Source organism: Microcebus murinus, chromosome 9 (genome assembly GCF_040939455.1).
Source record: "Microcebus murinus isolate Inina chromosome 9, M.murinus_Inina_mat1.0, whole genome shotgun sequence".
Taxonomy (NCBI): domain Eukaryota; kingdom Metazoa; phylum Chordata; class Mammalia; order Primates; family Cheirogaleidae; genus Microcebus; species Microcebus murinus.
Window position 1 is genome coordinate 88117034 of NC_134112.1, and position 14379 is coordinate 88131412.

The following is a 14379-nucleotide window of genomic DNA, read 5'->3' on the forward strand; positions in this document are numbered from 1 at the left end:
CACCAGGCCCTTCTGCCGTCACTGCCACTTTCTCACTTCAAGTTTCCACACCCTCTTATTTCTACACACGGACTCTGGCACCAACCTACCGGCCTGTCTATCTGCCTCCAGAGGTAGAGATTCTGGTTGCCTTCTACCCTGACATCCCAATATTATTTCTAACGCACAAATCTGACCCTGCTTTGTTCACTGTCTGTATCGTCACGGAGCCATCACTGATAGCTCTGCTAGGACACGGTGGTCTTTTAGGCTAATTCCCCTGATGGCAATGACCACCCAGCGATTTCACTCCTAGAGGCTCCTTCCTGCTCTGTGAAATCTTTGCTGACATTCCCATTTTATAAGCACTGCTCTAGTTTCCATTCTCCTTCTATTCTCACGGAGGCCTTTCTCCCAGAATGTGTAACTTCAGGACATGATTGCTTGTTTACTCCTCTGTCTTCCCCTACAACACTGAGCTGTGCCCCACCCTGAGGACAGGGCTTTTCTTTGGGTCCATTTCTTAACCATTTTACCTCGCAGCATGTCACTTATGGATTCAGTATTTGTGGTTTTAATAAATGTTCAACAAATATTTATGATTGACACTAAATGAATAAATATGGAAAGACATATTAAATAAGTATTACCTTGAATTTATAAAATTCCTATTAATCAGAGACCATAACTAAGGCTTAATTTTCCCATATACTGCATGGGCCTTTTGTGACCCAGACTTCAAAGTTGAATAGCGCTACTTCCATTGTACTTGATTCATCAAAGTATACACAAGCCCAGCCAGATTCAAGGGGAGGGTACAAGGACCCAAACTCCTGATGGCATAAGTGTCTAAAAATTCAAATCCATTTTAATAAAACCACAGTCACCACTGGATGATGCTGGTGAACCAACTCATTATTTTGAACATGTATATATAAAGAAAAGGAACCACTTATTTGTCTTTTCTTACACAAACTGTGTAACTACGTGATCAAATAGTTGATGAAGAGAAGTTTCTCTTTATAGAAATATTCCAGTTAGTAAATGAAGAAGGATAGGATTAGAATATCACTATTTTGTAACTCCTGATGATTGCTGGATCCAGACATTGACCATCAACATCTGCTAACATGAAAAAAGGAGACAGACAATCAGATATGTTGTGTCTTCTTTTAGAAAGAAAAACACTGCTTACAAAGTAGATCTGGGGGAATCTGGTGTATATAGATACAGCTATCAATTCACGGGAAATATAAGGAAGAAAGAAGAACATTTTAATAAATGCCTCAGGGATGCTATCAGCAAAATTCAGACTCAGAAACTTTACAGAATGAATGGCCTGGTTTCTTCAATAAACAAACATGGGCATGGGGGAGATGAATGGGAAACTATAGAGAGTTAAAAGTCACCTCAATCAATATTCATGTGCAAACTTTATTCGGAGCCTGATTCAAACAGAGCATAAGAAAACAAAAGGTGTTTGTGAGACAATAGGAAATTTGAGCTCTATGTAGATATTTAGTTATATTCTAGTATTATTTTTTAAATTTTTTTAGATATATAATGTTATTGTGGTTGTGTTTATAAAACAAAAGTCTTTATCTATTCAAATCCCATTCAGAAATATTTATAGATGAAATGATAGATATGCTATGCATATGGTACATATATGACATATATACATAAAATCTCTGGGATTTGCTCCAAAATAATATAAGGGAAGAGATTGTAGATGAGAACAAATATAAGACTGTCCATGAATTGATAATTATAAAAGAACAGAGAGGATACTTTATGGGTTCATTATATTGTCTATTTTTATACTGAAATCTTCCCATAATAAATATCTATTTACAAAACATGTTTAACTAACTCACAGTAACCTTAAATAAAGTAAAAACTCTTAGATAAATTCTATAGTTCACTCTTTGATCTGGCTCTTGCCTAGTTCTTCAGCACCACCTGTTGTCCTTCTCACTTTTTACTTACACGTAAAACATAAAACTACTTATAGTTCCCACAGTGGACTATGATGTCACATACTTCCAAGTTTTCGTAAATTTCCCTTTATCCAGAATGCCAAGTCCCATTCTTCTTCACCTGGCAACATTCATTGTCAGTCACATTTACACATTGCCAACTGCATGTCTTCAGCTTCCTACTGGGCACTGGTGACACTGGCCTGATGGATGGCCCCCATTTGCTACTCCTGGCTGCCCCTCTGGCCTCCCCTGCCCTCCCTTCTGCCCTGTAAGGCTGACCCATTTGGACTGCATCAGTGGCTCCCTTGCCTTCCGGCTTTCGATTGGACTTCTCCAGATGGAGCCTCCAGCAGAAGATCCGAGGGTCAAGAAGAGTGAAGTCACTGTGTTTATGTCTTTGGCTCTCTCCCTGCTAGGTTAGTGTAGGTTGACTGCCTCCTCTTGCAAATATCACTTGTGTCAGGTGGTCCTTTCCAAGTAGTGCACTTTCTGCTATAGGTGACTGCCTGTTTGCCTTTGCATCTTCAGCTCAGGAATTGTTTCTCATAAACCTAGTGTACTATTTGTAAAGAGTACCTCCATTCAACTCTCCTCGCATTACCCAGTTTCAGTCTGTGATAGCTCTTTTGTATAATTAGGGTAATGCACCGGTTATTATACTAAAATATTATGCTAATTCGTAGAATAAAAATGTTTAGACCAAGTATACAGTTATAAACAAAAACCACCCAAACCAAAAAAGACTACAAGAAGAACCAGACACTGATACAAGCATGGAAGAAGAGGTCAAGAACATTTCAGAGAGGGGCAGCATGTGCAACGGCTTGGCCGTGCAAAAGCAGTGAGGGATGTTCAATGCTATGCTTCACTCGTGTGCCCACTTGAGCTAGAAAGCAGAGATGAAAGTGAGGCAGGCTGGAGAGCCAGACAGAACCTCAACCTTATAGGCCAAGTAAGGATTTAGATTTTGATCTTAGGAGCAATAGGGATATATCCAATATTTTCCTTGGCTTCCCAGGCCTAGGTAAGGGACCATCATCTACCTCTCAGACAATCTCTGAGAGCCTCTTACTAGACAGAATTAGGAAGCTCTAGCACACAGTAACTATTTGATAAGCGTGCATTGGATCAGTGAATAAAGAATAAGTAAAACATGTATGAACAGTTTTAGGGGTGTTCCCATCATATACTAGCATGATCTCAGCTCCACAAATCCTTCCTTGCATATATCCTTCCTGCACTTAATCCTATTTGCTCTTGGCTGTGCGGCAGCTTGCAATTAACATAAAAAACACTGGTGATAAAGAAATACATATGTGTGTCACAACCCTGACAAGTAAGTCAATCCCAGTCCAATCTTTTATGCTGTGACAACCATTTCCTTCTAGAGAGGATTTAACAAGGAACATCAACAAATCAGGCAAAGAAAATTCTTGCCAAAATCACAATAGATTATTAGGTTAAACTTCCCTAATTCAAGGTGATTGAAGAAGAGCCATTTGGAATTCACAAGATGAGTGAATAAAGATATGTTTTGGTTTGTTTAGAACAACAGAAACAACTCTCTTGCTTTCATGCATAAGATATAGCACAAACTAAGTGCTAACCAAAGGTTCGGAATGGAAGCTTAATTTTGATGTACTTTACAAACTGACAGTGTGGCCTGATTTACACAGGATAAAATGATAAGCATAATATTATTTTTTTTTTGAGACAGTGTCTTGCTCTGTTGCCCAGGCTAGAGTACCATGGCGTCAGCCTAGCTCACAGCAACCTCAAACTCCTGGGCTCAAGCAATCCTGGGCTGAAGCAATCCTCAACCTTCCGAGTAGCTGGGACTACAGGCATGCGCCACCATGCCCGGCTAATTTTTTCTATATATATTTTTAGATGTCCAGATAATTCCTTTCTATTTTTAGGTAGAGACGGGGGTCTGACTCTTGCTCAGGCTGGTCTCAAACTCCTGAACTCAAGCGATCCTCCTGCCTCAGCCTCCCAGAGTGCTAGGATTACAGGCGTGAGTCGCCTGGCCTTGTGATAAGCATAATTTTAATTGGCTCCCTGATGATTTAATTACAAGTGGGAATACATGGCTAAAACCTGCTTGAAAATACACTTACACTATAAATTTATTTTTTTAATGTAAGCAAACAAAATTAAAATACAAGGTGATCTCAATAATGTGGCAACTGAATATTCACTAATGTCATAATAATGATGTCTTTGTATATTCAGGTATTCTGTGATAATGGAGATTCCCATCTCATTCATAAGTAAGCAAAATGAAATTGAATCCAAATAACTAGTTTCCTTTTTACCTAAACACTCAGTGAACCGAAAAAAGTAGCAAATGCTATGGTTTCTATGCCCGTGCTGGGATAGCTCTATGGTGTAATGCTTAATTAGCATGAAACTTTTTCATTCTGGTAGAAAATTAATCAGTAAAGTTAACAAATGATACTTATTTTTGTTGAAACACAAATGTGCATCAGTTTTCTTAGTGACGTAAAGGATGACCTTTTCTTCTCATTTGTCCTAAACAACTCTATATTTCATAAAGTTTATACATTGATAAAGTAGGAGAGAGAATTATGCTAAAGTTCTGTGAAGTAAGTAAACTTTAACTGTGACTAAAATACATTTCATTTTAATGTAAAAGTTGTGTTGCTCACCAAAGAGGCCATGGTGAATCCAATAACCTCAATGTACCCATCATCATGACGCTGAGGCTCAAAATCATGGTGATCTCCTGGGTTTCCCCAGGGCATTGTGCCAGCACAATATCTGCAAGATGAGATTAGAGACATAATTAAATATATTTCATTCCTCTCATGATCATCACTGAGGAGTCATTCGTAGTCAGACCCGATGTTTATTTAACATAAGAACAGTATTCCATTCTTAGTGCCTACCTTCCAATGGAAACTAAAATGGACTTCTTATCCTCTCCAAAATATCAACCCGTGAAAATGATCTATAATTTTACAACAAAAGTATCTTGTGGTATCCAAATTTCTCCTAATTCATTCTCACTCTATGATTCATATATCCCTGTTTTCTGTGATATGCCATGAATTCTCTATAGACAGTTTCAGAATTTGGTTTTGAAGGAAGGCAAATGCGTGCTAATAGAAAAGAGACAGTGGGTAGCATTTACCATTATATTTGTAATTAAAATAAGAAGTACCCAAGAGAAGGAGAAGGTAACCTAAGAAGAAACAGTGACAAAGGGATAGAATATAGTTAAGAGATTAGAAATCGAAGCAGAAATAAAAGAAACTGGAGAAATAAAGGAAGTGAATCTAGAGGGGGTAGGGAGAAGAGCAAGGAACAAAGGAGAGGAGGAGGGTAAGAGAAAAAAAAATAATAAAGCAAGGTAATAAACAATGTTTACTGAAAATCAAGGCCTTTTACTTCAATTAGGCTGCAAATATTTCTGGAATAAGATTGCAACTGACTATAATGAGCACTGCTAAGAATAATCAGGAGACTATGATATGTTTTCCTAGCTGTTGATTTACATACAACTTTTATTTCAATTAAATTCAGTCTAAATAGGATGTATTTGCAGATTTTGTGTCTGAGTTATTTTGTGGGCAAATAACAAAAGGTTATAGATTCATCACTTCCAAAATCTCACCTTGGAAGTCTAGAATCTAATTTTATGCCACTGAGATAATTTGCTTATTTTGAGACTAGTTATCTTAAATATCCCTTTCTCCAGAGGTATGTAATAGCACCAAAGAGCATTAGCATCCTGGCTAGAAAAATAATATTCTAATTGCTCCTATTTTTTCAAAGGAATCATCTGGCAATGATTTTGAATGAATTCCATACTTAAATCAAACTGGATGGTTTCTTTTTTTTGAGACAGAGTCTCGCTTTGTTGCCCAGGCTAGAATGAGTGCCGTGGTGTCAGCCTAGCTCACAGCAACCTCAAACTCCTGGACACAAGCAATCCTGCTGCCTCAGCCTCCCGAGTAGCTGGGACTACAGGCATGTGCCACCATGCCCGGCTGATTTTTTTTTTCTATATATATTAGTTGGCCAATTACTTTTTTTCTATTTATAGTAGAGACGGGGGTCTCGCTCTTGCTCAGGCTGGTTTTGAACTCCTGACCTCAAGCAATCCCCCCGCCTCGGCCTCCCAGAGTGCTAGGATTACAGGCGTGAGCCACCACGCCCAGCCTGGATGGTTTCTTAATAGCTTTCGGGAAACTGAGAACAGACATTTATTCAAGTCTATCATTCTTGGTGGGGGGAGAGAAAAACAGTAATTAAGAATTAAATGAAAATACTTCAATCAAGAGGGGTGTCTGGATGGATATGTACAGACTATGCAGGACATAGCACACACTAAACCACTTACCACAAAGAACACTAAATAAATCAAGCAGGAGAACAACATTACCAGACCTAGAAACCTTTAATAAGGCATTAAGATAACTGAAATTTTTCTCTTATGAAAACAGATAACCTCAAGCCAAACAGAGCTCACATCAAACCAAGGAAACAATATGAACAGAGCTTACCTAGGTATATTTAAAAATACTATACACTGGAACTTCAGTTCCTGAATCTTTGGGGTGAGATCTGTTCCATCACACTGCAACAATCAAAGCAGAAAAAGCAAGGGTTTTGAAGTAGTCACAAGTCTAAAAAATCATCAAAGATAACTGGATTGACAACAGTATATACCATGATGTCTTTTTCCCCTTACTCTGTCTCTGCTTAAGTGAATGCCGGTTACTATGATCGAAAATGTATTCCCATTATAGTTTTTCTAGACTCTGGGTTAAGAGCTTGCTTTTGCTTTGACTCAACATAAAAATAAAGCTGCCATTTGACCAAATGATTTTTTTCTCTGGTCTCACAATCAAAGGAAATACTGCCTTTCTTAACCTTGGATTATTATTATTTAGGCTGACAGCATCAACATTAAAAGATTTATGAACACTTAAAAGCATAAAAATAATAAAGCCTCAAGTTAATGCAGTAGCATTTGCCACTATAGTCATCTGATTCAAAGAAGTCATGACTATAACCATTTATTTGCTCTGCCTTCTGAGACAATTTTTATTTTGAAAACGTTAAACATAACATTTTGAATACTTTTTCAAAGGTATATATACTGCAAACTTTTAAAAAGGTATCAATGATAAATTAGTATTATCTCCATTAGTGATTTGTTCTTACAAACTGAATCTCTTACAGACTCTAAACTTCCAAATTAAACTGCTGTCCTGGAGCTTGGACATGGCTATGGGTCTCAAGAGCCCCTGGACAAATTGTCCTCAGTATTGACCATTGTACGATCAGACTTCCCTGATCGGTTAGCACTTCCCTCAAGAGTATCATTCTCTGACTAATCAAAGAAAAGGCTTTCATTTTCCGTTCTCATTTCCCACTGGTGACAGAAGTCAAAAGAGAAAAACTCATCTATAGACTTCTCAATGTCAAAGGTATAAAGCCTGCTTTTCTCTTTACTTTCCACACACCCTCATGGCAGATTTTCCCAATATCTTCTCCTTTGGAGAGAAGAGCAAAGCATTGCCAAGCTTCCTGCAAATTGTGAAAGATTTCTTTATGAGTAGTTTCAGTTTAAGCACAATGGTTTTGCTAGCAGTCAAGTTGACTCCAGAGCCCACATTCTTTTCCCTGCTGATCTCAGTGCAGCACAATCTTCACGAGAATTTCTGAGAAATTGTTTCCAGGAAATCTTAGAATCCCAAACAAACAAAATACGTTTAAATTTAATCTAGACAGGAATCAAATTCTAGACATGGATTGAAGGTGTTTTCCAGTGCTCTCAACTACTAAACAAACATGAGGTCTCCCAATTTATTCGATGACTTGAAATGAGTTTATAGATGACTACGTCAATGAATAAAAACATGTACACATTTTAAATGATCAAAGTTGAGTGTTGTAAGCAAATAAAACTTCCAAAAAGTAGGATGTGATACATTAACAGCATGCAAAGCACTATTGTTGCACTGCAGAAAAAGACTATATAATAAATATTTTTTTGTATTTAGAACAGAATTCGTTTTTTAATTTTCTACTTTTTCCTCCTTGGAAACATGTCAGTGATTCTGGGAACTCATCAAATAATATAAAACGAAGCACCTTACACAATGTATAGTGCTTTACAAAGTTTTCTTACATATAATTGCATTAAACTGTACAAGTCTTTAGAATAGCAGTTTTCAACTTTCTCTCCACTTAAAATATACACAAAGGAAAATATTTGCATACAAAATATGTTCTTGTGTACAAGCTCATATACTGATAAATAATAACAAGAAAAAATGAGGGAAGTAGAGCAAATAATGTAGGTTTTTATTATCATTTTTTGTTTTCTTGGTCAAGTACTCAAATACACACTTTATATCTATTAATATATGAGATATTATTATTATTACATCCAAAACACTGATTTCATCCTGTAACAAAGATAAGATGGTCTGTTATTGTATATACATCTAATAACTCTGACTAATCTTCCATTCTTTTCATCTCACACTTAGGAAAACATATAGTGATGTCATTGTAGAAATATCCTGTGTCCCTCTGTATCATAGCACAATGGGCAAAAACGGTTGCTTCAAAGACTTGTCTTGATATGCCTATTTTACAGATCAGGAAAGCAAACTTCTCTGAAATGATTTCTTAAAAGTTGTATGTCAAGTAAAAGTAGACCTAACTATATCCCAATTGTTCTTACTTAGTTTCTAATGGTTTTTCCCTCCTCAGAAGATATGATTTACATAAATAGTCTACCTTGACTATTACACGTATTGCTGATAATCAAATCTTTCCTAGTTATTTGCTGCCATCTTGGCCTCTCTGCAAGCTTCCTTTAGTCTCTGCTGTATGGCCACCCATGTGTGACAAATTTATCCTTTAACTTCCAGATATGAGGGAGAAACTCTCCAGTGGTTAGGAAGTACACGGAGTTTGATGTCCACCCAGTGACTTGGACAGTGCAATGACATTCAACATGGCCACTGCCCAGCACTCACTGGCTCTCTTGGCAGGCACTACGGATGTTCCTTCCTCTAAATGCAAAGTAAAGTTGATTTTTGGCTCGATTACAGGCAGCTGAAGAAACAGGGGAAGTTTGGTGTAAGGTTGCTGATATTTACATTTAATAACCATAATTTTATCAAAGGAAAGATCTTCATAGTTCAATGGACCATGTGTCTTTCTTGTGTCTAACTTTAAGAAGACAATATTTTAGTTTTCGGGAGTCTCCACCACTAAAAAAATCCTTGCTTTTCATTGTTACTGTATGAGAACTGAAACATCTGAAAGTGATGTGAAGGCTTACTGGAACCGGTGGTAAAGGCCTTGGGTCTCTTGTTTCCACTGACTTAGATTCATGTCTCATATATGCTTTACTAGTGATAACAAATTTTAATTTGTATCCTCTTATGTTCCTGTATATTCCTCTATATTCTCACTAGCTTAAGATCATATATTTTTTTCTATTTTCAGGTATACACTTTGTTGTGGTCCCTCTTGTCACATATTCTCTTTCTTTACCTACACCATAAATTCAAGCACTGTAATATTCCCATTCTGTCTTTTCCATCTCTCTCTATTTTTTTTCTTTCTTTTTCATTTACTTATACAACTAAGTGCAACAAAGTCATGTTGGTCCTTTCTTTTAACCTGGTTACTATAAGAAAACATTTTATGTCATTCTTAGAAAAACTAATTATATTCTCTTTTAGAATATATCACCTAGAGAAAGATAAGTTTCTCTCTCCCTTGCCTCCAAGTAGTATATGTCTAAAACCTGGGACAGAGGCCTAGGAGGAAACAGCCCCCAAAAATCCACTCAGTGGTGAGGAACCTTGACCAGGTTGGAGAGTGAGTCACCACAAAATAATGAAATCCATGCATTGTTCTAATATGGAGACTCCTCAGACAGCCCTGGAATAAAGACATTTGTTGTATAAGCATCAATGTATACTTCAGGGCCCAGCTAACATCATTTCCTTGATGAAGCTCTCTCTGACCCCACCATAGTTAGACTTCCCCCTTTCTTCCACCACCATATTGTTCACATAGTTGAGTAATATTTATTACATTGTCTCCAGTGACCTATAAACCCTTCTCCGCAACTGAACCGTGAGTTTCTTCAGGAATGAAACTAGTCTTCATAGTTATCTTCATCCCCAGCAACGAAGACAGTGCCCAACATACAGGAAGTGTTCATAAATGTTGGCCGAATGAACTACACTAAAGGATCTCTAAAGTTCTGTGTGGTCCAGTGATTAATCTAAAGATATAAACTGGTACTTGTAAGTTTATTTTTGCAGCATTCATATTCATATTCAAATGAAATGAATCAATATATTCAATACTTACAACAACTTTAACATGTTTGGATAGATCTCTGGAACTTCTCTGAAGGAAATCAGAAAAAGCTGCCTAGACCGCAAGAAAATAAAGAAAAAGACATTCTTATTTACATGGCCATGCCAAATTCTTGCTCCCATATTATAAATAGTTCCAAATGATTCTAAATTATGCAAAAAATATAAAACAAGGTCCCTTCTTGCTAAATCCAAAGGAAAGCAGCACAGTGGCTATCAATTTGAAATCTTTCCCTTTGTTCCCAAACTACAATCTATAATAAAATTTTAAAGCACAGAACAAGAGTGAAAAAGCAGATAATTCCAAGGGTCATGTTGAAGACATATTTTGCCTACCTCTTCTGCCCACCCACTTGTCCATTAGGTGCTGATATAATCTTTAACTTGCCACTGAGGATGTCTTGTTTCGCCCCTTTTTATTTTGACTCCCTTTATTTAGTGGCATATATTTAAACTGCACTTTACCAATATTTTGGACGCCCTTTTTCCCCTTCTCTATTCACTTTCCCCAAATGTGCTTGAGAAAGAAAAGAAGGAAAATGAAGGTGCCCCCTTTCATCTCATATATGCTTCCAAGAAAAACTTCCCATGTTCTGCCAAGTTCGCATTCAAATGTCAATGTGTGTACGCCCCAGTGGAAACTACATTCTCACCTCAGACTTTCCTTCAGTCTACCTAATCTCCCCACTTTTTACGTTAGCTTTGATGGGTTGATGTTTGTTATTCACATCACCCTTTCAATAGCATCATGGAGCTTCAGAGATGATGAACACCAACTCTCTTTATGACAACTAAGTAAACAAATACACCCCTACTTTCATACTTAAACCAAGACATTAAACATTAACCATATAGGAACATATATATTAACATATGTGCTATTATTTTTAATGTAGTTAGCATCTTCGTTACAGTGAATTAATATTAAATAATACGTAATAATTATTAAATAAAATGTATACTTACCCCTGCATAGAACATTTTATTTCGAAAACGACTGTTGAACTTCTCTGGATTTGCTTCTGTGAAAGAGAAAAGGTAGTTTTGTTATAGAGACCTCATAAGGTAGTGGCTTAGATTAGCATTCCTAATTCCTTCCCCATGCCCTCCCCACCCTGCAGATCCAACAGATCCAACAACTCCATTATCATCCATCTCTCCCGTAGTTCCAGGCCAGTTGGTACAGTGGCCCAGTGCTAGAGGGACAGTTGTCTAGTGCTACAAAAGTGTAGCTCCAAACTGGGAGCTAGAAATGCAAGTTATTGGGCCCTACCCCAGACTTACTGAATTAGAAGAATGTCTGGGTGTGGGTCTAGGAATTTGGAGGGTGGTTAAACAAGCTCTCCAGCTGATTCTCATGTACCTTAAAGGTTGAAACACTCTGGACTCAACAGGGGTGTGGGTCTGGGATGCTGGGGAAAGGAGGCAGGAGGTGGAGGAGTGATTATCTGCTTTGGCTTTCATAGGGCCTGTCTTCCATAAACCGTGTGCAGCTTCCAGATGGGGAATTTGGATAAAAACTCATGGATAATCTGCTTTCACAGTTTTCAAAAACTCTAATCTAACCTCAGTTCTCTTGCTTGTGACAGGCCTTGAAAAATCATTCTGTTTAGTCGAGAGTACACATACACAGACACACAGAGAGTGAGCGAGCAAGCGCGAGCACACAAGCACACGAGAAAGCGAGAGAGCGAGGGCACGTGAGCGGCTGCCGAATGGACTCAGGGCATATTATAGCAAAGGCTCTGGGTGACAAATGGTTTAATTTTGAGCTTGCTCCTGCATGTTATATAGGTTGAGGACCCACAGGGATGAAACGAGAATAAGCATCAAAGATTTTTTCACATGAATTCAAGGGATTACAAAGTCCCTAAATGAAATATTCCCTCAAGTGTCTCTTTCTAATAAAATTCCAAGACGTTCCAAAAGAACGTACTGTCTACATTTAGTTTTCTGCTATTTTATCCCATTTGCTCATGAATTCCTTCTTGGGCTAGGTCTTTCTCTAAGTTCTTTCTCATTAGGCAGCTGGCCAACCTACTGAACCTCTCCAAATCCTAACCCTGTTTTTGAATGGCAATCCCCAACTACTGTTGTCTAGATGAAAAAAAGTAGTAAAGCATTCACTTACTAAGACTGGGCACAACTAAAGCTACAAGACCTTAAGAAATAATCTCCTGGACAAATGATTATTAGATTATTCTCATGATAATTAGAACATAACATTAGCACATGACATGAAAACTGGGTAAAGGACTGTAAACCTTAAAAGAATAATATTTTTGTAGATTGGCTCTTGAGGGCTATCTTCATATATTTACAATTTCTGTATTCTAAAGCTCTCTTTAATCATTTACTCTATTCTACAAAATTAAGTACTCTAATCCTAGATACAAAATTAAAAGGTAAAGGATTCACGAATAGGGTATAGTAAATAAAAAGAAGTATTAAAAATATGGTATACCATACCAAATATGGCATACCATACCAAATATGGTAATACCATACCAAATATGGTAATACCATTAAAAAATGGTATTAATTGCTCTACCTCCCTGATCTCCCATTCTTGGCCACAGAGTTGACCATTTCCATAGTCTAAATCTTCCTTCAGGATAAATGTGGCTGCTGAATGACATATTGTTTTCAACACATTTTGAACAGATTTGGCTGAATACCATTTTCAGTCGCATTAACTATTTCTTGCTTTATGGAGCCAGAGGCAAAATGAGAATTTCTTTTGCTACGCAATTTATCATAAGTGCATAGGCCCTAACTTAAAACAAACAAAAAAAGTCATATCCTATTACCAAGCAAGTTATGAGAAATGGAAAATGGCAGCTCTGGTTCTGGCAAAGAATTTTTTCAGAGCACTTATGGCCACAGCTATTAAATGAATCATATACCAACTATTACATGTACTTTTTTTTATAATTTATGGTTTGGAAAATATTGCCATCTTTATGAGGCTTCCTTAATGAGCCCTGAAGAATTGAAAAACCTGGTTTTTTTAAAGAAATAACTCTTTTTCCTTAAGAGATGGACTACTTTTTGAAGACCAAACAAGATTAAAATAAAAATAAGAAGTAAACTAAGTTTTTGGTGATTTCACTCATATAACTTATGTAATTTAACTATATTAAATTCAATGAAATAAGTAAACCTAAAAAAGAGAGATTTATCACAACCCTAACATTCAGAGAGGTGTCAGGAAGACATAGCATAAAGAGCTGGAGGAGTCACATATATGATTTGGCCTTGGGGTTAGAAGGGTGTGAGGGAAATCCCATCAGTGCCTGGACAGCAAACCTATATACTGCACTACTGGATACCAGATTGAGCTTGTCTTGGCAATTGGATCCTTTGACTATTTTTATATCTACCCTATTTCAAACACAAATGAGACTCAGAAACAAAGGTTAGCTGGCGCTAAGACAGATGTCTCAGCTTAATGTCAGAGCTTTGGCACCTCCTGCAGAAGCCAGGCAAAGAGGAAGCCAAGGACAGCCTACAAATGACAAATGACAGTGCTCCTTCACATCCCATTGGCTGTTAAAAGGAAGGGGTTGCAGGGTCGATTGTGCCCATCTGTATGTTATACAAAAGTTGATGTGTCTTTGAGGAGGACCAAAGTGTGCAGGACCCAACCGCATCAACAAAGGGTGGGTAAAGAATTGGGAAAGGGACAGTAAGGAAGCTCAAATGATCTCATTCCTCCAGTAAGCTGTGTCTGTTCCTTGGTATGAGGCATATCATCAACAGCAACTCTCAGGAAAGGCTACCAATACTCAAAATATCACAAGACTCCTACAGTGGAAGTATCCATGGCTTATTGCTCCAGTTCCCAGGCTGCCCATTCTCCTCCTTCCCAACAAGAGGCTATGGGATGATCAGATTCAAACACTCACTGTGCAGGTCTCTGCCATTAACCTATTTGCAATCTATCAGACACCAACAGTAGCTTTACTGGTTTTCTACTCCTACCATGAGAAATCACTACAAACTTGGCAATTTAAAATGTCCATTTATTT

At 37.5% G+C, this 14379-nt stretch overlaps 1 protein-coding gene across 1 annotated transcript in view; it reads right to left on the reverse strand.

The window, feature by feature from the left end:
* The window catches only part of DGKI (diacylglycerol kinase iota), a 409987-nt gene that overhangs the window by 150909 nt on the left and 244699 nt on the right, over positions 1-14379 (reverse strand). Inside the window, 4 exon segments of the mRNA XM_020289707.2 lie at positions 4634-4745; positions 6494-6567; positions 10341-10403; positions 11315-11370. Of these exon segments, the coding sequence (XP_020145296.2) occupies positions 4634-4745; positions 6494-6567; positions 10341-10403; positions 11315-11370 (305 nt within the window).